This window comes from Centropristis striata, chromosome 19 (assembly GCF_030273125.1).
Source record: "Centropristis striata isolate RG_2023a ecotype Rhode Island chromosome 19, C.striata_1.0, whole genome shotgun sequence".
NCBI classification, from domain to species: domain Eukaryota; kingdom Metazoa; phylum Chordata; class Actinopteri; order Perciformes; family Serranidae; genus Centropristis; species Centropristis striata.
Window position 1 is genome coordinate 2,288,935 of NC_081535.1, and position 20,157 is coordinate 2,309,091.

Genomic DNA, 20,157 nt, shown 5'->3' on the forward strand with positions numbered 1-20,157 from the left:
AGAAATGAAATTCATAAAGTATCTGAGAGCTTATAGCTGTTATATCTGAGCTCCCTTCGTTATAGTCGTCTTCACCATGATTTATAAGTTCTGGAAAAGTCCCATGATGCATTGGGACACTCCCACATGGATTCTCATTTTGGGTCTTTTTGGGTCTTTTTTTTTAGTCGTTTTGTGTCTTTTTTGGTCATTTTGTGTCTTTTTTGGTCATTTTGTGTCTTTTTTGGTGATGATTTCAAAGTTCTGAAAAAGTCCCATGTTGCATTGCGACACTCCCACTTGTATTTCCATTTTGTGTCTTTTTTTAGTCATTTTGAGTCTTTTTCGGTCATTTTGTCTTTTTGTGTCTTTTTTTAAAAGTCATTTTGTGTCTTTTTGTGCCTTTTTTAGACATTTTGTGTCTTTTTTGGTAATTTTGTGTCTTTTTTTGGTGATGATTTCAAAGTTCTGGAAAAGTCCCATGTTGCATTGCGACAATCCCACTTGTATTCCCATGTTGTGTCTTTTTTGGTCATTTTGTCATTTTGTGTCTGTTTGTGTCTTTTTTAGTCACTTTGTGTCTTTTTGTGGGGTTTTTTTTGGTAATTTTGTGTCTTTTTTTAGTCACTTTGTGTCATTTTGTGTCTTTTTTTTTAGTCATTTTGTGTCTTTTTTTAGTCATTTTGTGTCTTTTTTAGGTGATTATTTCAAAGTTCTGGAAAAGTCCCATGTTGTATTGTGACACTCCCAAATGTATTCTGAGGCATTTCATTGGCCAAGAGACCGAAAATCGGTGGGAAAAAACTACAAATACTATAAAACCACGTATCCTCTTTCCGCTTTAATGGTAGAATAACACAACAGCGCCCAACAGGTTTTAATGGTAGAAATGTGGTAATGCTTTCCCGCCCTAAATGGGTTAACTAAGAGCGCCATCAAGTGGACTCAGAAAATAAAGGAAATGGTTCATGAGGCTCCATTGGGACATCACTAGTTATATATATATATATATATATATATATATATATATATATATATATATATATATATATATATATATATATATATATATATATATATATATATATATATATATGATTCCAGAGCCAAAGCTGTTTTTGAGCTAAATGTGATCCAACTGGTGTCCCTCAATCTGCTGCTCCGTCTGTGTTCCTTCACTACCAGAAAGACGACGTTCCTCATCCTGATAAATATAAATGTAAGATGATAACCACTTTCAGCAGCCAGGGGCCAGTCCTCCCAGTCCTCCCAGTACCCACGCTGCCTGCTGCCCAGTGGCAACACTCCACACTCCCACACCCAAACAAGTGCTGTTTTCAGATCAATATACATGTTTTTTGTGCAATGATTTATGTACATGCACATTTTATTTGTTTCCTGCAGAAAGAAGATGAGTAGATTTTCACTCAGTAAACAATGGGGTCACAGAAATAAGCAGTATATTTAATATATAATATAAATGCTTATTAGTTTCAAGGACTGTTTTAACAGGGTGGATGAATTACTAAACTAAAACTAATGAAAACTAAACTAAAACTAAGCATTTTCCAAAAAATAAAAACTAATTAAAACTAGCAAACTCACTCTAAAAACTCATCAAAACTAACTGAATTTGAAAACAAAAAATCACAACCAAATTAAAACTAAAACTGATGAAAAATCTAAAACCATTATAAACTTGGTCTCAATTGCTCAAAATAAGTATTTTTGGATTTATTTTAAGACATCATTGTTTTCCAGTGCCTAGATATTTTTACTTATTAAAGAATTCTTACAGAGAAACATTTACTTACTGCACTGGCAGATAATTTGACCTGTTTCAAGCATGTATTTGCTTAATTCTAGTTATTTTCTTATTTTTGTCAGTTGGTTTTTGCAGTGTAGCTTATACTTCAATATGATTCACTATATAAGGGAATTATCATTTTTAATTATAATCAATGTAAAGATCTGTACCAAACAACATCCCTGCAGAACCAAAATACTTTCTTTTTTTCTGAATGACATTTTGCCTTTTACAAATATTGCACCTTCCTCAAATTTGGATATTACTTTGATTCATTGTGCAGCCCCACTTCAAAATATTAAGTAAATATTAGAAGTATTACCAGCTAAATATCCTCAAGTATCATAAGTGATAATACTCATCAATGGAGCCTTTTAGAGTCTATATTATCTCATCATTATTAATAAACATTAAGGATATGAATAGATTATATTCTTACAAAGAAACATTTACTTACTGCACTGGCAGATAATTTTACTTGTTTCTAGCATGTATTTGCTTAATTCTAGTTATTTATTTCTTATTTTTCTCATCTCTCATTTGGTTTTTGCAGTGTATTTATTAGTTTTTCCCACTGTACATGGTAGAATTATATAAATAATCATAGAATCATAAGTGGAACTTTTTGTGGTCCTTAATTCAACCCAAACGATCAATCTTCCTCCACATCACTTGGTTTGTGTGGTGACTTACGGGTTTGTTTGTCCGAAGATGAACATGGAGCTGTAGGGGAGGATCTGCCGAGGCCCATTAGCCGCCTCCTCCTCCTCCAGCTCCTTCTTCTCCTCACTCAGGCCGAAGTTGTCGCAGTCGATATTGTTCACTGGTGCGGAAAGATAAACACAACTCATTAGCTGAAAGAAGCACAAACATTAATGAAGACTGAGGTCTTTTTCTGTAGATTCAACATGCAGCCGTTTGGTCAGGGGTCTCAAACTCAAATTACCTGGAGGCAGTATCAAAATGACCAAAAAAAAGACACAAAATTACTTAAAAAAGACACAAAATGACAGAAAAAAAACTAAATTATTAATAAAAGACACAAAATGACCAAAAAAAGACACAAAATGACCAAAAAAGACACAAAATGACCCAAAAAAGACACAAAATTACCCCAAAAAAGACAAAAAATGACCCAAAAAGACACAAAATGACCCAAAAAGACACAGAATTACCCAAAAAAAGACACAAAATGACCGAAAAAGGCACAAAATTACCAAAAAAGACACAAAATTATCTAAAAAAAGACAAAACATTACTAAAAAAAGGACATAAATTGACAGAAAAAAACTAATTACTAAATTACAAAATGACCCAAAAAAGTCTAGTTTCTCTTAAGAGTTAATTTCTTATTTTAAGTGTTCAACACGCTTATTTCTAGATTTAATAATCTTAATTTAATAAACCTTGTCAAGGTAAATTATCTGTCCATGCAGCAAGATCATTTCCCTCAGATTTACTGTTTGATCTGGTTTTAGACACACCTTTTTTTTGCAGTGTAGACTGTCTGATAACACAGTGCTGCGCAGTTTTTTTGTTTAAATGTTCTTATTTCAGCACATTATGTTACGACTCCTCCTGTATATGATAAGATTTTACTTATTAATTTCTTCTGGCGCTGTGGTAATATGCTTAATTAGCCTTAATCACCCTTAATGACTCTGCTGTGAAGTGATGACTAATGGGAAAAAAATAGAATAAGATGTTTTAATCCTGTAAAAGAACTTTAAAAAGCAAACTTTCCTGTCAGCCCTGTGTGTGGTGACTCACTGGGGATGATGGTGGTTTCTCCGGGCGGGGCGGTGATGGTGACGGGGATGTGGATGGTGTTGCTGTTGAGGCCGGCCTGGCTGGCTCTGGTGGAGTTCTTCTGGTTGTCGGCGTCCTCCTGCTTCTCCCCCAGACTCAGGGTGCTCCTCCTGGGCTGCAGAGGGCTGGAGGAGAGGCCGTCCTCCTCCCCGTCCTGCTGTCTCTCCCTGAGGACAGACACAGGACCAGAGGCTTCATTATACTCTGCTGTCAGGCTGCTGCAAGCTTTTTATGACAAATGAAACAGTTTCTGTGTCCTCTTGGGAAACAGACCACAAGTTATATGACAGCAGAGTAGACTACAAGTAGGTTTTTACTAGTGATGTGCCATTGAAGCCTCAAAATTACATAAAATTATGCAAAAAAAGGACTCAAATTGACCACAAAATGACACAAAAGGACCAAACAAGGAAACAAATTGACCAAAAGACACAAAATGATCAAAAAAAGACACAAAATGACAAAAAAGGACATACAATTAAGCAAAAAAAGGACTCAAATTGACCACAAAATGACAAAAAATTACCAAAAAAAGGAAACTAAAGGACCAAAAGACACAAATTGACAACAAAATTATCTAAAAAAGACACAAAATGTGTGTTTCTGTATCACAGGCATCATTATACTCTGCTCTCAGGCTGCTGCAAGCATTTACTGACAAATTAAACAGTTTCTGTGTCCTCTTGGGAAACAGACCACAAGTTATGTGACAGCAGATTAGACTACAAGTAGGTTTTTACTAGTGATGTGCCATTGAAGCCTCAAAATTACATAAAATTATGCAAAAAAGGACTCATATTGACCACAAAATGACACAAAAGGACCAAACAAGGAAACAAATTGACCAAAAGACACAAAATGATCAAAAAAAGACACAAAATGACAAAAAATGACATAAAATTATGCAAAAAAGGACTCAAATAGACCACAAAATGACAAAAAATGACCAAAAAAAGGAAACAAAATGACCAAAAGACACAAATTGACAACAAAATGATCTAAAAAAGACACAAAATGTGTGTTTCTGTATCACAGGCACCATTATACCCTGCTCTCAGGCTGCTGCAAGCATTTACTGACAAACTAAACAGTTTCTGTGTCCTCTTGGGAAACAGACCACAAGTTTTGTGACAGCAGACTACAAGTAGGTTTTCACGAGTGATGTGCTAATGAAGCCTCATGAACCATTTTCTTTATTTTCTGAGTCCACTAGATGGCGCTCTTAGTTTGAAGAAAAAGGCTCAAGCTATTAGCCTGGGTTTACCCATACTGCCTTGCGCGCATACGTAGACGTTCAGGAAGAACTCAGGACGCTCAAAGTGAAGTCGGATCAATGATAGGTATTATGGTTTTGCCAAAAATGCTTTCTGTTCGAGGCCAGAAATTCCAGTCTGTCCACCTCTGGCTGCTGTCATTGTGCCGGAACATTCTACAGCTGCAGTTAATTCTGTTGATTGCTCTGCTCTGATTGGTCGACCGCAAAGCCTTTGATGCTTTGATGTAATTACAGTTACAGATACACACACACACACACTCCTCCAGAAACACATGCTTCACACACACACACACACACACACACACGCACACACACACACACACACACACACACACTTAGAGGTTACAGGTCATAGGTTGCTGTATAAATAAATACTTGAAGAGGAATGCTTGTTGTAGGTGTGCTCCTTGTTTATTATATAGTATCATAACATTACTAGTATTAATTGTTATAAATCTCTGAAGAATCTCATCATAGTGTACACACACCGGCAGTAGCCCCCGTGGCCCTTTCACAATTTCCCCAGAGGAAATTTTCTAGTTCTATGTATGTTATTTGTGATTACATTACGTCTGGTGGTTCATGGTTCATGAAGCTTCATTGGGACATCACTACTATTAACAAAGTAGCACACAATAAAGTAAAACATCTGAAGTCTTACCTGTGACTTTTAGTTCCATTCTTGCTCCTCCTACAGTCGTCTCCGTCCAGAGTAGACTGAGCTCTGACCATACGGGAGCAGCGTCCCTTCCTCTCCCCGTTACTGTCTCCTCCTCCTCCTCCTCCTCCTCCTCCTCCTCCTCCTCCTCTCCCCCGGCGCTCCCCCTGAGCTCCGTTTGCTATCATCCCATTTCCCTCCTTCGGTGGCCGGTGGGAGTGATGGTGTCGATGCCCTCTCTCCTCATTATTCACCTCCTCCTCGGGGGATCCGGCCTGGTGATGGTGCCTGAGCCCCGGACCTCCTTCTCGGCTGTCTCTGCTCCCCCCTCTCCTCTCCCTCGTCTGGGGGCCCTCACTGTTGTTGTGGTCCCTGCTCCTGCTGTGGTGTGTGTGGTGCCTCCCTCCGACCCGGCCCTCGCCTCCTCCTCCGTCTCCGTTGCTCCGGTCTCGGTGCCGGTGGTGCCTCCTGGAGTGAGTGTGGAAGTTCTCCTCCCCCGGCGGCGCCTCCTCCCCCCGGCCTCCTCCTCCTCCTCCTCCTCCTTCTCCGTTCTTGGGGTCCACCACCAGGGGCCGGTCCAGGTGGGTCTTCATGTCGGGGTGCAGGTGGAGGGCGGAGGAGACCTGGAGGCGCTCCTCGGGGTCCAGCTCGTTGAACAGCGCCTCGCTGCTGGACCTCATGTTGTGCCTCCTCAGCTGGTTGGTCCTCTGCTCCCACACCGACATGGACTTGGAGGAGCGCTGCTGCTCCTTACTGCACACAGGATTACAACCAAGAGAGAAGCATCATGGGAAAGAGGAAACATAGATCACATAGAAACATTTTATATTCTTTTTTTATGAGTTTTGGGTGAAAATCGCCTTCCACAGTTTCATCCATAGTCACTCAATCCTACTAATAACACTATTCACTACAATTATAGTGATCTAGAGCAGAAGTTCTCAACCTTTTTGTGTCTTATACTTTGGGATTTGTCAGAAAAGACACAAAATGACCCCAAAAAGAATCAAATTGACCACAAAATGACACAAAATGATCAAAAAAAGACACAAAATGACCAGAAAAGACACAAAATGACCAAAAACAGACACAAAATGACCACAAAATGATCTAAAAAAGACACAAAATGACCAAGAAAAGATACATAATGACCAAAAAAACCCAGAAAATGAACAAAAAAACACAAAATGACCAAAAAAAACACAAAATGACCAAAGAAAAGACATGGAATGACCAAAAAGACTAAAACACATTAACACATGAACACTTTAAATGATTTGGCGACCCCCAGAAATCATCTCGCGACCCCATTTGGGGTCGGGACCCCAATGTTGAGAAAAGCTGCTCTAGACTTTAATAAAGTAAAGTTAGTAACAAGGTGGTCTATGGATGCGTCAGCACTAATGTCTCCATGGTAAAGCTTTCACTTACCATGCTTGAGGGTTAGATGGACAAAGTAGCTCAAATCTTCCAGAGCAAAATATGATTATTTGTCATTTCCCAACACCCAAATGCTAAAGTTAGCCTGCTGCTACATGCTCATGACCTCATCATCATATGGGGTCCAAAACAAGACAAAGTCTTTCCACATGTCAGGCAAAGGAGAGATTGTTTTAACCATTTTCACCTGTGTTAATGTGAGGAAACATTTTATGACTTGTCCTTTTCAAGGCTTCCTCCTAGGACTCATTGAAAACTCACTAAAACAGATGCATGGACCAGCCTAAGACCGTCATGTCCTATACTTAAGGAAACCAAATTTTGCTGAAATGAAAGATTGATATAATGAGAAAGTATCTTTCAATGTTTGATTAATGTGATTGTGAATTTCTGCAACCATTGGACATAAGCGTGCTTAAGTTAGACATGTTGCTGGAAAAGATGGGATTGCATATTTTGTACTAATTATATACATGTTTCTGTATATCATGCATTGACTACACCATGTAAATGTCCTGAAAATCTAAAGACAATCTTTGTCACATGGCCAGCAGGGGGCACTATGACAATGACTTACTTGCGGGTAAGAACAACAAAATTTTTTTTGGGAAGTGCATTTTGTTTAGATGGTGACGCCGTTTTTTGGGGCTTCAAAAACGCAAAAATCTGAAACTAGCCTCCAGAGTGGAAAACTTGAATACTATGCCTCTTCGGCCAATCAGCACCTCCGTTTTCTTTTGTAAAATTTGTTGCCACCCGGTTACCACTCGCCACGAAACGGAGGAAGAAGTTAGACTGGCTTGACCATTGATTGGCCGAAAAGGTGCCATGGCAACCGGGTAGCAACAAATGTTACAAAAGAAAACGGAGGTGCTGATTGGCCGAAGAGGCGCCATGGTAACAGGGTAGCAATAAATGTTACAAAAGAAAACAAAGGTGCTGATTGGCTGAAGTGGGGCCATGGCAACCGGGTAGCAACAAATGTTACAGAAGAAAACGAAGGTGCTGATTGGCCGAAGAGGCACCATGGTAACCGGGTAGCAACGAATGTTACAAAAGAAAGCGGAGGTGCTGATTGGCCAAAGAGGCGCTCTGTGTATCTGCACTCGATTGCTCTGCCTCAACTACCCGGATGTTCGTCGCAGAAAATTTAAATTGAATTTTACGAACTGAATTTGAATTGTGAGAACTGAATGTTCAGTTCCAAACTAATAAATTCAATTTCAAGCAAGTTTTAAGCAATTCAAATTCAAAGATAAATAATTCAAATTCAGGTTCTGGTGGCACATATTTCAGCCCATAAACGTCTTTATATCCTGCTGACGGAATTTGAGTTGGAACTGTTGAGTCCTCTAGGAGAGGTTTTTGAAAAGTTTCGTACCTGAAATGTGCCTAATATAGCATATTTTCACATGATCTTTGACATCATCGTAAAAGGTGAATACTATTCCTTCACAATAAAGCATCACATCACATTAGCTGAAGGGTTGGTAGCAACAACAACATTAGGTTTGCCACTTTTGGTGCCTCATGTCCATCCTGGCCCATTTTTAATATGATTTTAATATTCTGTAGGAGATTCGGAACAAAATCCACAGTCTCTCTGTGCAAAAATGCATGCTGAAATGTTGTTTAAGCCACTACAAGTCTTCAGCAGTCAGAGGGAAACAACTCAAGTGGGTATCTTCCAAAAGTTAAGTCTTTTTAGTATTAAAATCCCCTCTTTGTGCTTCCACAGACTGTTTGCATGCTAAGCCATGGCAGAGGGAATTCTGGACTAAAAATACCCTCTTAATTTGTCTAACTCAGCCTGCTGAAGTCTCCCATTAGCTTCAGCTGAACTGTGGGATTCATTTTTTGCACATGACGGTGGAGTTGGTGCCATCTTTAGAAGGGATTTCTCTGTTGCCAGGATGGAGAAGCAGAGGAACAATTAAAGCAACACATAACTCTTCCAACGTCCAAACGGGCTTTCACATAGTCTTGAAAAAGTGTGAAGCCGTCCTTTAATGAGTCCACAATCTCCCTTGACCATTCTCATTACTGGACTTAATTTAATTGTGATGGTGTTGATAAGTCATAAAATCACAGGGCATATCAAAATGTCAATTATGAGAAAAAAACGTGTCAGAGCAACACCGAAACCAACTGTCACAGGCTGTGTGACAAATAAAAACAAGGATGTGGCAGCACTAATAAAACGACTAAATGTCTGTATTTGCCAAAAACAAAGTCAAGAAAGAAGAGTGACTGGTTTCAGCTTTAGTTTTCATCAGAGAATATCATACCTTAGATAATGATTGGCTGGTAATGGACACGTTATTACTGACACTACTTAGTATGGAAGCCCTGAGAGGCCAAGAGAGGAAAGAAAATTCTGGTGATCTTTTGTCTGGTCTGACTTAAGAACAAAATAATTTGATACACTTTATATTAGGGAACCCATATTCAACATTGATTAGTTGCTTACTAGCATGCAGATAAGTAACATATTGGCTCTTAATGAGTCATTATTCAGTAGTTATTAATGCCTTATTCTGCATGGCCTTATTATACAACCAGTAAGACATTAACTAAGAGTTTTCCCTCAATAACCTCAGAATTATTGATAACATTGGCACAAAGTTGGTCACTTTGCACCAATGTTAGTCTACCATTGAACCACTTTGTAGAGTAATGATTGACATTATAATCTACCAATCCTCATCAATCATCAATAGGAGCCACCAGTCACGTCAAAGGTCTGGAGAAGGTGTTTGATATTTGCCGTTTCCATGGTTTCCTTCACCGCTATGTAGAGATTATAAAGTCCATACAAAGTAAAGCATATTAAGATCATAACTCATATACAACATCTTCCTTTCTTACTACTAATAATCAATAATTCTGAGGTTATTGAGGGAAAACTCTTAGTTAATGTCTTACTGGTTGTATAATAAGGCCATGCAGAATAAGGCATTAATAACTACTGAATAATGACTCATTAAGAGACAATATGTTACTGATTTGCATGCTAATAAGCAACTAATTAATGTTGAAGAAAAACTAGATCAGACTTAAAAAAATAGATAACCATATTTTCCCCCCATTTACCTCTCAGTGCCTCCACAGAACTCCACTGTAACATATTAAATCTTAAATCTCAATGATTTTGAGTGTCTGTACTTAGACTTTGTGTATAAATATTGTAGGCTGAATTAATTTTATATTTGAAATAGATTTTGGAAGGTGATACACCTGTTATTTTGGACATTTCATGTGTCAAATCTCGCTAACCTGACATGCAAGTAAACTGAAACCTTTTTGAAAATGCGGTTTCACTCAGATTTATCATAGATGAGGCAGGCATAACCAACATGCTATGGGTGATGGCTATGTGGGTGAGCAATGTGATTTATTTAATTTTGATCATGGGTTTTTCTATGAAACGAGTCAAAAACACCATCAAATCTCCTTTGATGTGTCCATATTTTTTATCACATATGAAGGTTTTGCATACTGTTTTTTGCGCAGTATGATATTATTATTTACATGGGGCTTTATGGGTTAGTTAAGTTTGTTCCATCTGGTCACCTGTACCTCAAGCTTCGCCGGGCGGGGGAGGAGCAGACAGTATAAGTCCTACTGTAAGAGACAGACAGGAGACACAGAGGACACAGGACAGGTATCCACAGACAGGTGAGCTACACACACACAGGTTAAATGTTTACGGAAAAGAAAGTGAGGGATGTGACACTGAGAAGGTCGCAGCGTTATTTAGATATATTTAGAAAGCTCATGCACACAGTGACCAACACACGAGAAGGAATCACAACCACTTCTACGAATTAATGTTTGTTAGGTTAAACAGCTGGGCTGTTAAATAAGTTTATCCATTCCTATGTTCCCAACTCATATGTTCTTAAGTCATATGTTCCCATGTTTTTTGTTCCCAAGTCCTATGTTTCCAAGTCCTATGTTCTTAAGTCATATGTTCCCATGTTTTATGTTCCCAAGTCCTATGTTTCCAAGTCCTATGTTCTTAAGTCATATGTTCCCATGTTTTATGTTCCCAAGTCCTATGTTTCCAAGTCCTATGTTCTTAAGTCATATGTGTCCAAGTCTTATGTTCCCAAGTCCTATGTTCCCATGTCTTATGTTTCCAAGTCCTACATTCCCATGTTTTATGTTCCAAGGTTTTATGTTCCCAAGTCCTATGCTCCCAAGTCCTATGTTCTTAAGTCATATGTTCCCATGTTTTATGCTCCCAAGTCATATGTTCCCATGTCCTATGTTCCCAAGTCCTTTGTTTCCATGTCTTATGTTGCCAAGTCCTATGTTCCCAGGGTCCTATGTTCCCAAGTCCTATGTTCCCATGGCCTAGCTTACCATGTTTTATGTTCCCAAGTTTTATGTTCCCAAGTCCTATGTTTCCATGTCATATGGCCCTATGTTCACAAGTCCTATGTTCCAAGTCCTGTGTTCCCATGTTCCCAAGTCCAAATATCCCATGGACCTATGTTCCCAAGTCCAATGTTCCCAAGTCCTATGTTACCATGTCCTATGTTACCAAGTCCTTTGTTCCCAAGTCATATGTTCCCAAGTCCAATGTTCCCAAGCCCTATGTTCCAAAGGCCCTATGTTCTCATGACCCTATTATCTCATTGTCCTATGTTCCCAAGTCCCATGTTTCCATGTTCTATGTCCCCACGGCCATATGTTCCCAAGTCCTTTGTTTCCATGTCCTATGCCCCAATGGTCCTATGATCTCATGGTCTTATGTTCCCAAGTCCTAAGTTCCCAAGTACTATGTTCCCAAGTCCTATGTTCCCATGGCCCTTCTAGTAATAAATGTGTGTTCTGTTCAACACGTGTTCTGGTAAATAAGCGTCTCTGGTTTTCTCTTAAACCATTGAGACATCAGATCAGAAGCAGCAGAACACACTTCCAGCTGGAAGTTTAACTCATATTGTTTTATAAAGTGATGTCTCGGGGTCTACGATAACAAACAGGCTGGAAATGTCAAAGTGCCTGCAGGGATGGCAACGCTCAGGAAAATTAAACATTTATACACAAATTATTCACATCAGAGAGCACGGAGCAGGAGATGAATTACTGTAGGCGCCAATGAGGAGGAGGAGGAGCTGCCACCATCAGCAGAGTAACAACACTCGGTGGAGACCAGAGCGTGTTTGTGTTTCAGCTACTTACACTCACAGTGACCCCACACCGTCCTCATAGCCTCATATGGGTGGTGTGTAAATGTGCCATTTACATGTAATTGTGTTTTTCTGCTCCGTTAGGCACTTTGTAATGGCTTGTTGTTTTTTTTAATAGGAATCATAAATACATTTTTACCAGCAATGAAGACATTTAGTTTTATGGGGATCCAGAGGAGAAGAGGAGAGGAAAAAAGGAAAAAAGAAAGGAGAGGAGACAAGAAGAGGAAGGAGAAAGGAAAGGAAAAATGTAGGGAAGGAGAGGAAAGGAAAGGAAAGGAAAGGAAAGGAAAGCAGAGGAAAGGAGAGGAGAGGAAAGAAGAGGAAAGGAAAGGAAAGGAAAGAGAGGAAAGAAGAGGGAAGGAAAGGAAGAAGAGGAGAGGAGAGGAGAGGAGAGGAGAGGAGAGGAGAGGAGAGGAGAGGAGAGGAGAGGAAAGGAAAGGAAAGAAGAGGAAAGGAAAGGAAAAGAAGAAGAGGAGAGGAGAGGAAAGCAAAGGAAAGGAAAGAAGAGGAAAGTAAAGGAGAGGAGAGGAGAAGAGAGGAAAGGAAAGGGAAGGAAAGAAGAGGAAAGGAAAGGAGAGGAAAGGAAGAGAGAGGAGACAAGAGGAGGAAGGAAAAAATGAGGAAAAAGAGAGGAAAGGAAAAAAGTAGGGAAGAAGAGGAAAGGAGAGGAGGAGAGAGACAAGAGGAGGAAGGGTAAAATCAGGAGAGGAAAGAATAGGAATGGAAAGGAAAGGAAAGGAAAGGAAAGGAAAGGAAAGGAAAGAAGTAGGAAAGGAGAGGAGAGTAGGAGAGGAGACAAGGAGGAGAATATTGTAACAGAGTGATAACTCACGGTGACTGAATGCTGTTGATGGACGACCTGCGAGAGAGTGCATCTCGATTTTGCTTTACAAAACTGTACATGCAGAACAAAAACAAAAGGAAAATGAGACACAAATCAGGAGGGGACAGGTGGACAATCAGTCTGTCTGTCCACATGTCCACATGTCCACATGTCCCCTCCTGTCTTATATAAATAAACTGTGCAACTACTTCAATAACACAACAGCAACAAAAGTGTGTTCGTGAGCAAAGAGACTTTTCCATAACGACAAAAAAACTGAAAACAGTTCAGGAGTTTCATTCCAAAACAAGATAAGCCCCGAGTTATTAATTGAAAGGTAAAAGTTCAAAATGTTTATATTGTAGAATAATTGTAATTTAATTGGATTAATTGGATTTATTTCAAAAGGCTGGAGTCGTTTTGTGATGAAACCCTGTTTTTCTCTAAAACAGCACATGTAACGCACATTAAACAGGAAGTTGTTTATGAGTGCTCAATAAAGTGTTAACACACAGTTCAATAGAAATTAAAATATTCTGAGAACACAGGATGTAATGCACAGAATCACATAATAATAACATAACATAATAACAGTCAGGACAGTGAACAGGGAAAGACTAGAACGTTAGCTAACCAGGTTTACAGAACTGGTTATGTTCTCCCTAAGTTCTGACTATTTACTAGTTCCACATCAGTGATTTGTTGAATCAGATTGCCTCTGATAGGACTCACTAGATAAGACTTGTGTCCACCAAGTCTTATGTTCCCAGAATCCTATGTTCCCATGTCTTATAATCTCAGAATTCTATGTTCCCAAGGTTCTATGTTACCAAGCCCTATGTTCCCTAGTGCTATGTTCCAAAGTTCTATGTTCCCAAGCATTATGTTCCCATGTGTTATGTTCCCAAGTCCTATGTTCCCATGGCCCTTTGTTCTCATGTCCTATGTTCCCAAGGTTCTATGTTCCCAAGCCTATGTTCCCAAGTTCACTAGTGCTATGTTCCAAAGTTTTATGTTCCCAAGTCCTATGTTACTAGGGTCCTATGTTCCCAAGATTCTATGTTCCCAAGTCCAATGTTACCAAGTCCTATGTTCCCAAATCCTATATTCCAAAAGCCCTAAGTTCCCAAGTGCAATGTTCCCAAGTCTTCCGAAGGCCCCATGTTCCAATGTCCTATGTTGCCAGGTCCTATGTTCCCCAGTCCTATGTTCCCTAGTCCTATGTTCCCAAGTTCTATGTCCCCAAGCCTATGTTCCCATGGTTCTATGTTCACAAGTCCAATGTTCCTAAGTCGAATGTTCCCATGTCCTATGTTCCCACGTCGTATGTTCACAAGTCCTATGTTCCCAACGAACGTATGTTCCCATGTCTTATGTTCCCAGGGTCCTATGTTCCCAAGTCCTATGTTCCCACTTCATATGTTCCCATATCCTATGTTCCCAAGTCTTATGTTCCCAAGTCCTATGTTCCCTGGGGCCATAGATACACTCACTTTTTAAATGTTTTTTTCTCATTTGAGGTATTTTGTTTTGTTTGAAATATGAAATCTAAGGTAATCTCCGAGTGTTTACAGGTCTGTGTGGTGCAACCTGTTTTAATCTAGTCATGAGTAACACTCCACTTAAACACATCAAGTCAGAAATAGTCTGTTTGAACTGAGGAACAGCTGGTGGAACCGTCTCCTCATCGTTCTCTACAGTCTAACTGACCTATTTCTGACTGACGAGGGCGACAATTAAAGAGCGAGTGCGAATGAAAAAAGACTTGCTTCATTAAATGACTCGAGGGCTGCGTGTCACACAAAGAGCTGCACAGAATTATACAACCTGCTATCAAATTAATCTGCTGTGAACAGAACGCACAGACAATGTGCATTATCTGCTTTTTCCTTAATTTAACAGAACAGATGGGTATCAAAAGAAGGCATATTTTAACCTTCAGCGTTATATATTGCAGCCATAAATCACTGATGAGGATAAAAAACGCTCCGTTTTACCGCCAGCTTCCTCTTGACAGACTCTCATAATTTCAGTGTTCATCGAGGCTCTAAAAATAGGCGGAAATTTGGAGGCGCAATTAATTTTCACGTTGACACAAGACCCCATACCTGTCAATCACAGGCCTGTGGTGGAGAGGGGGCGGGTCAAATGTTTCTACATGACAGGAGCTATCTGCTACATGAAGACGTCCCCGTTATTATAATATTAGAGAACATGGGAACGTCTGCCAGTGGAGACTAGAGGTTCTCTTTTCTCTAGTCCTTGTGTTAGAGGTAGAATTTGTCTTTAAAGGAGAACAGGTTTGTGTCTGTGAAATGAATAAATTAAAGGAAAAAAATGCTCAAATGTTTTATGTTCCCAAGTCCTATGATCCCATGCACCTATGTTCCCAAGTTCTATGATCCCAGGACCCGATGTTCCTAGGTTCTATGTTCCCAACTTTTATGTTCCCATGTCTTATGTTCCAATGCCATATGTTCCCAAGTCCTATGTTCCCATGTCTTATGTTCCAATGCCATATGTTCCCAAGTCCTATGTTCCCAAGTTCTATGTTCCCAACTCCTATGTTCCCAAGTCCTATATTCCAAAGGCCCTATGTTCCTAAGTCCTATGTTCCCAAGTCATATGTTCCCATGGCCCTTTGTTCCCAAGTCCTATGATCCCAGGACCCTATGTTCCCAAGTCCTATGATCCCATGCCCTATGTTCCGAAGGCCCTATGTTCCCAAGTCCTATGTTCTCAAGTTTTGTTTCCAAGCCCTATGTTCCCAAGTCCTATGTTCCCATGCCCTTTGTTCCCAAGTCCTATGTTCCCAAGTCCAATGTTCCCAAGTCCTATGTTCCCAAGTCCAATGTTCTCAAGTCCTATGTTCCCAAGTCATATGTTCCAAGGGTCCCATTTTCTCAAGTTCTATGTTCCCAAGTCCCATATTCAGAAGGCCCTATGTTCCCAAGTCCTAGGTTCCAAAGGCCCTAGGTTCCCAAGTCCTATGTTCCCAAGTTCTATGTTCCCAAGTCCAATGTTCCCAAGTCCTATATTCCAAAGGCCCTATGTTCCTAAGTCCTATGTTCCCAAGTCATATGTTCCCATGGCCCTATGTTCCCAAGTCCTATGATCCCAGGACCCTATGTTCCCAAGTCCTATGTACCCAAGCCCTATGTTCCCAAGTCCTATGTTCCCAAGACCTATGTTCGCAAGACCTTGGTTCCCAAGACCTTGGTTCCCATGTCCTATGTTCCCAAGTCCTATGTTACGAAGGCCCTATGTTTCCAAGTCGGGACAGGAGCTATCTGCCCATATTCATGATAATATTACAGATGGGAACGTCTGCCAGTGGAGACTAGAGGTTCTCTTCTCTCTAGTCCTTGTGTTTAGAGGTATAATTTGTCTTTAAAGGGGAACAGGTTTAAACAGGTTTGTGTCTGTGAACTGAATAAATAAAGGAACGGTGGAAGCTAATAAAAGCTGGTGGAAGCTAACATGGTTTGTTGATTGAAGCTTCCTTAATTGCTTCTACTATTACAGAAGGAAGACAATGGGCTGTAATAAATGAGGAACACTCCCACAGTGGGAATAAAGGAGGGAGAGTCCACACAGAACACCAAACACACACAGTGTGTATTTACACAGTGGAACACAAAGGACCATTTATCTCCAGTGTGTGTTTTAGAAGACAGATGGCTGCAGACTTACGCAGAGATGGAGATATTAGCTGCAGACATGGGGCTGACCTCCTTCACCTCCAGAGCTTTCTGCAGCGCCAGCTTCTTATTGGCTGCCTCCTCCTGCTCCTCTTCATCCTTTAGCCAATCAGAACAGACAGAAAAGTGTGTTTTTATGACATATTGATGCCTTTTACACATGCACGCGGTGGTGGAAAGTAACTAAGTACATTTACTCAAGTACTGTATTTAAGTACAATTTTGAGGTACTTGTACTTTACTTGAGTATTTTTATTTCATGTAACTTTATACTTCTACTTCACTACATTTTGAGGCAAATATTGTACTTTTTTACTCGATTACATTTAACATAGAAAACATGATAGTGAAGTTATTAAGGTGACATTCGTTTAAATTGAACCTCATAACAGTATGTTAAGAATATAATGCTTTTAATGCTTAAATATCGATCCATAATAATCATCAAATAATATAAATGGAATTTTTATACTTTTGATACTTTAAGCACATTTTGATGCTGATACTTTTGTACTTTTACTTCAGTAAGTTTTGAATGCAGGACTTTTACTGTAGTGGAGTAATTAGTACTTTTACTGAAGTAAAGGTATGAATACTTCTTCCACCACTGCATGCAGGTGCTGCATATTTGACATATTTCACTGTGAAGTAGATGCTGCTGTGTGTCAGAACTACGTCTTCGAAGCCTACCTTAGTGAGCTCCTGTGCGTTAGCGAGGTTATCGACAGCGATGGCCAAGAAGACGTTCAGCAGGGTGTCTGAATACCAGCAGGACTCAGGAGAAAGTACACATGGACAGTACATATATGCACTAATGCAGGGATTCCCAAAGTGTGGTGCGTGGACCCCCAGGGGTGCACTAGCTGCCTCTAGGCGGTGCACGAGATGAAAAATGTAATGGCGGTCTGATAATTAAACATTTACTTTTTATTCCCCCCACACAATAAAGAAGTGTAAATGAACATTTCATTTGTAAAATGTTAAATCAAAGACTGTAATACTAATTAATTAATAAATGCAGGCTATTCAATTTTGTGTAATTTTTGCATATATTTTGGTCATTTTGCATCTATTTATGGTTGTTTTGTCATTTTTACATGTATTTTTGGTCAATTTGTGTCTATTTTAATAATTTTGCGTCATTTTTGCATCTAGTTTTGGTTCACACCTGTAGAAAACACAACTCCACATCCTGATGCTGCTCCTTGTCACTCTGACACACTGAGGTTTTAATAACAAGATTTAAAGAGGATACAGTTTCCAAAGAGCGTGAGGACGATGAAGTAGACGGAGGAGAACATGCCGCGGCGGACGCCACCTTGAGACTCGATCCCGTGGTACATCACGGCGTTCCAGTCCTCGCCAGTCAGAATCTAAACAAATAAAAACAAAATAAATTTAGTTAGATTCAGGTGAAAATAGTTCCAAACAGCAGCTCATCGTTCTCCACGGAGAATATGACTATGTTCAAGGCACCAAACCTGCTCTCACAGGAATCACAAAATCTGTGGAATAGCCACAGAATCACTCAAATTTCCGTGAAACTGACACAGATTTCGCTACAATGCAAGTTAATGACAGTCATATCCCGTGGCTATTCCAACATACAAAGTGATTATGTACATTCACTGAGTGAATATTTAGAAAATAAAACATATATTTCTCGCTACAAATGTGATCAAAATCCATTTTTATGCAGAAACTAAGTCAAAATATTGATTTTTTTCACTAAAAATGAGAGAACTGTCCGCCATGTTTTTTTGTTCTGACCGCCGGGACCTTGAAATTCACGTGACTTGGAACAAACCAATAGGAACAAATATCCATGGAATAGCCACGGGATATGACTGTCATTAACTGGCATTGTAGCCAAATCCGTGTCAGTTTCACGGAAATTTGAGTTCAGTGATTCCGTGGTTATTCCACGGATTCCTGTGAGACCAGGTTCAAGGCACCATACACTTTTAAACTCTCCCACATTCTTGGACAAACTGTAAAAAAAACTGAAATCAGTTTTCAGTCTTGCCTTCAACATACGAAGGAAAATAACACTAACATCCCAATCCAACAAATCATTCATTTTGTTTTTCCTGCTCAGGTAAATGGCCAGCTTTGCCTGACCAAGATGAAGTTGAGTAGTTGGCACTTCATTTTCCTTCTTTTGGAAAACCTGAAGCCCAGAATGAATGTTTCATGTGAGGAAGATTCACGGAAAGAGAAAAACAGCCAAGTCAACATTGGAAACAAAGAAAACAGTCGAGCACACTCCAGAAAACAGTGAAACACTGTTTCTCAGAGAGAGAGATGAGCATTTTTTAAAGCTCCGTGCAAATCTGACAGTGTAGAATGAAATGAGTTGACATAGTGAATGAAGGGTTATGAGCACAGACTAATTGAAGGATTATCAGCCAGCTCATTAGGGGACAGAAGGTACACAGACCAGTCATTCTCTCTAATTAAAATCACTGATAACAATCTTTTCTTTTCCACATAAAGTCTATATTCTCTCATTTATTCCTACGCTGTGAAGTGTCTCACCTGGAACACGGTGAGGATGGCTGCTGGGAACGTATCAAAGTTTGTTGTTGGCGTCTCATCTTCAAAGTTAAACCTGGAAGATCAGAAGCAGAGCAGCATTACAAAGAGAAAAGAAAACTAAATCATCAAACTGAAGCCCCGGTGAGATCTAAACGGCGTCTCGCTGCAGATCAGGAGAAGACAGAGAGAAAAAGGTGCATTTATTCATTTTAAAATCAAACAATAACTATATGATTATTATCCTGTTGCTCAACTGTCTAAACTTCAGAGCACAAAACAGACACAGTCACATCTTCAGTCACAGCTGCCAGAGGAGGAAGAAGTATTTAAGATCATTTACTGCAGTAAAAGTACTAATACACACTGTGAAATGACTCCACTACAGTAAAAGTCCTGCATTCAAAACTTACTGCAGTAAAAGTACAAAAGTATCAGCATCAAAATGCACTCAAAGTATCAAAAGTAAAAGTACTCGTTATGCAGAATGAACCCACTCCTGATGCAATTTCGTCCCGCTACTAGTCCTACAACTTGAAGAGTTGCAGGACAAATTATATATCAAAACGTGCGGTTTGATCGGGATCGGTGTGCTATTACTTTTCTCTACAGAATACGAATTTTTCGCTAAAAAAACTGCCCAAAATTTTGCATTGAAGTGAATGGGACGGCCGAAAAAAAATGAGGAAAAATAAAAACACATATTAAAAACGCAGGAAGATTTCTGAAAAAGGGAGATGTAACAGTTTTTTTTTAGATCGCTCTAACAAAGCTATTTATTTTTATTTTTCTTAAAAAAACAAACATGTAGACGTTCAGGAAGAACTCAGGATGCTCAAAGTGAAGTTGGATCAATGATAGGTATTATGGTTTTGCCAAAAATGCTTTCTGTTTGAGGGCAGAAATTCCAGTCTGTCCACCTCTGGCT

General features: G+C 39.5%; 1 protein-coding gene across 1 annotated transcript in view; it reads right to left on the reverse strand.

Annotated features, from left to right (window-relative positions):
* cacna1bb (calcium channel, voltage-dependent, N type, alpha 1B subunit, b) overlaps positions 1-20,157 on the reverse strand; it is a 336,559-nt gene that overhangs the window by 122,838 nt on the left and 193,564 nt on the right. The window contains exons 17-24 of the mRNA XM_059357455.1: positions 19,233-19,305; positions 17,950-18,067; positions 17,385-17,452; positions 16,687-16,793; positions 13,003-13,065; positions 5,533-6,282; positions 3,557-3,762; positions 2,480-2,609 (exon numbers count right to left, since the gene is read on the reverse strand). Of these exons, the coding sequence (XP_059213438.1) occupies positions 2,480-2,609; positions 3,557-3,762; positions 5,533-6,282; positions 13,003-13,065; positions 16,687-16,793; positions 17,385-17,452; positions 17,950-18,067; positions 19,233-19,305 (1,515 nt within the window). The remainder of the gene's footprint in view (positions 1-2,479; positions 2,610-3,556; positions 3,763-5,532; positions 6,283-13,002; positions 13,066-16,686; positions 16,794-17,384; positions 17,453-17,949; positions 18,068-19,232; positions 19,306-20,157) is intronic.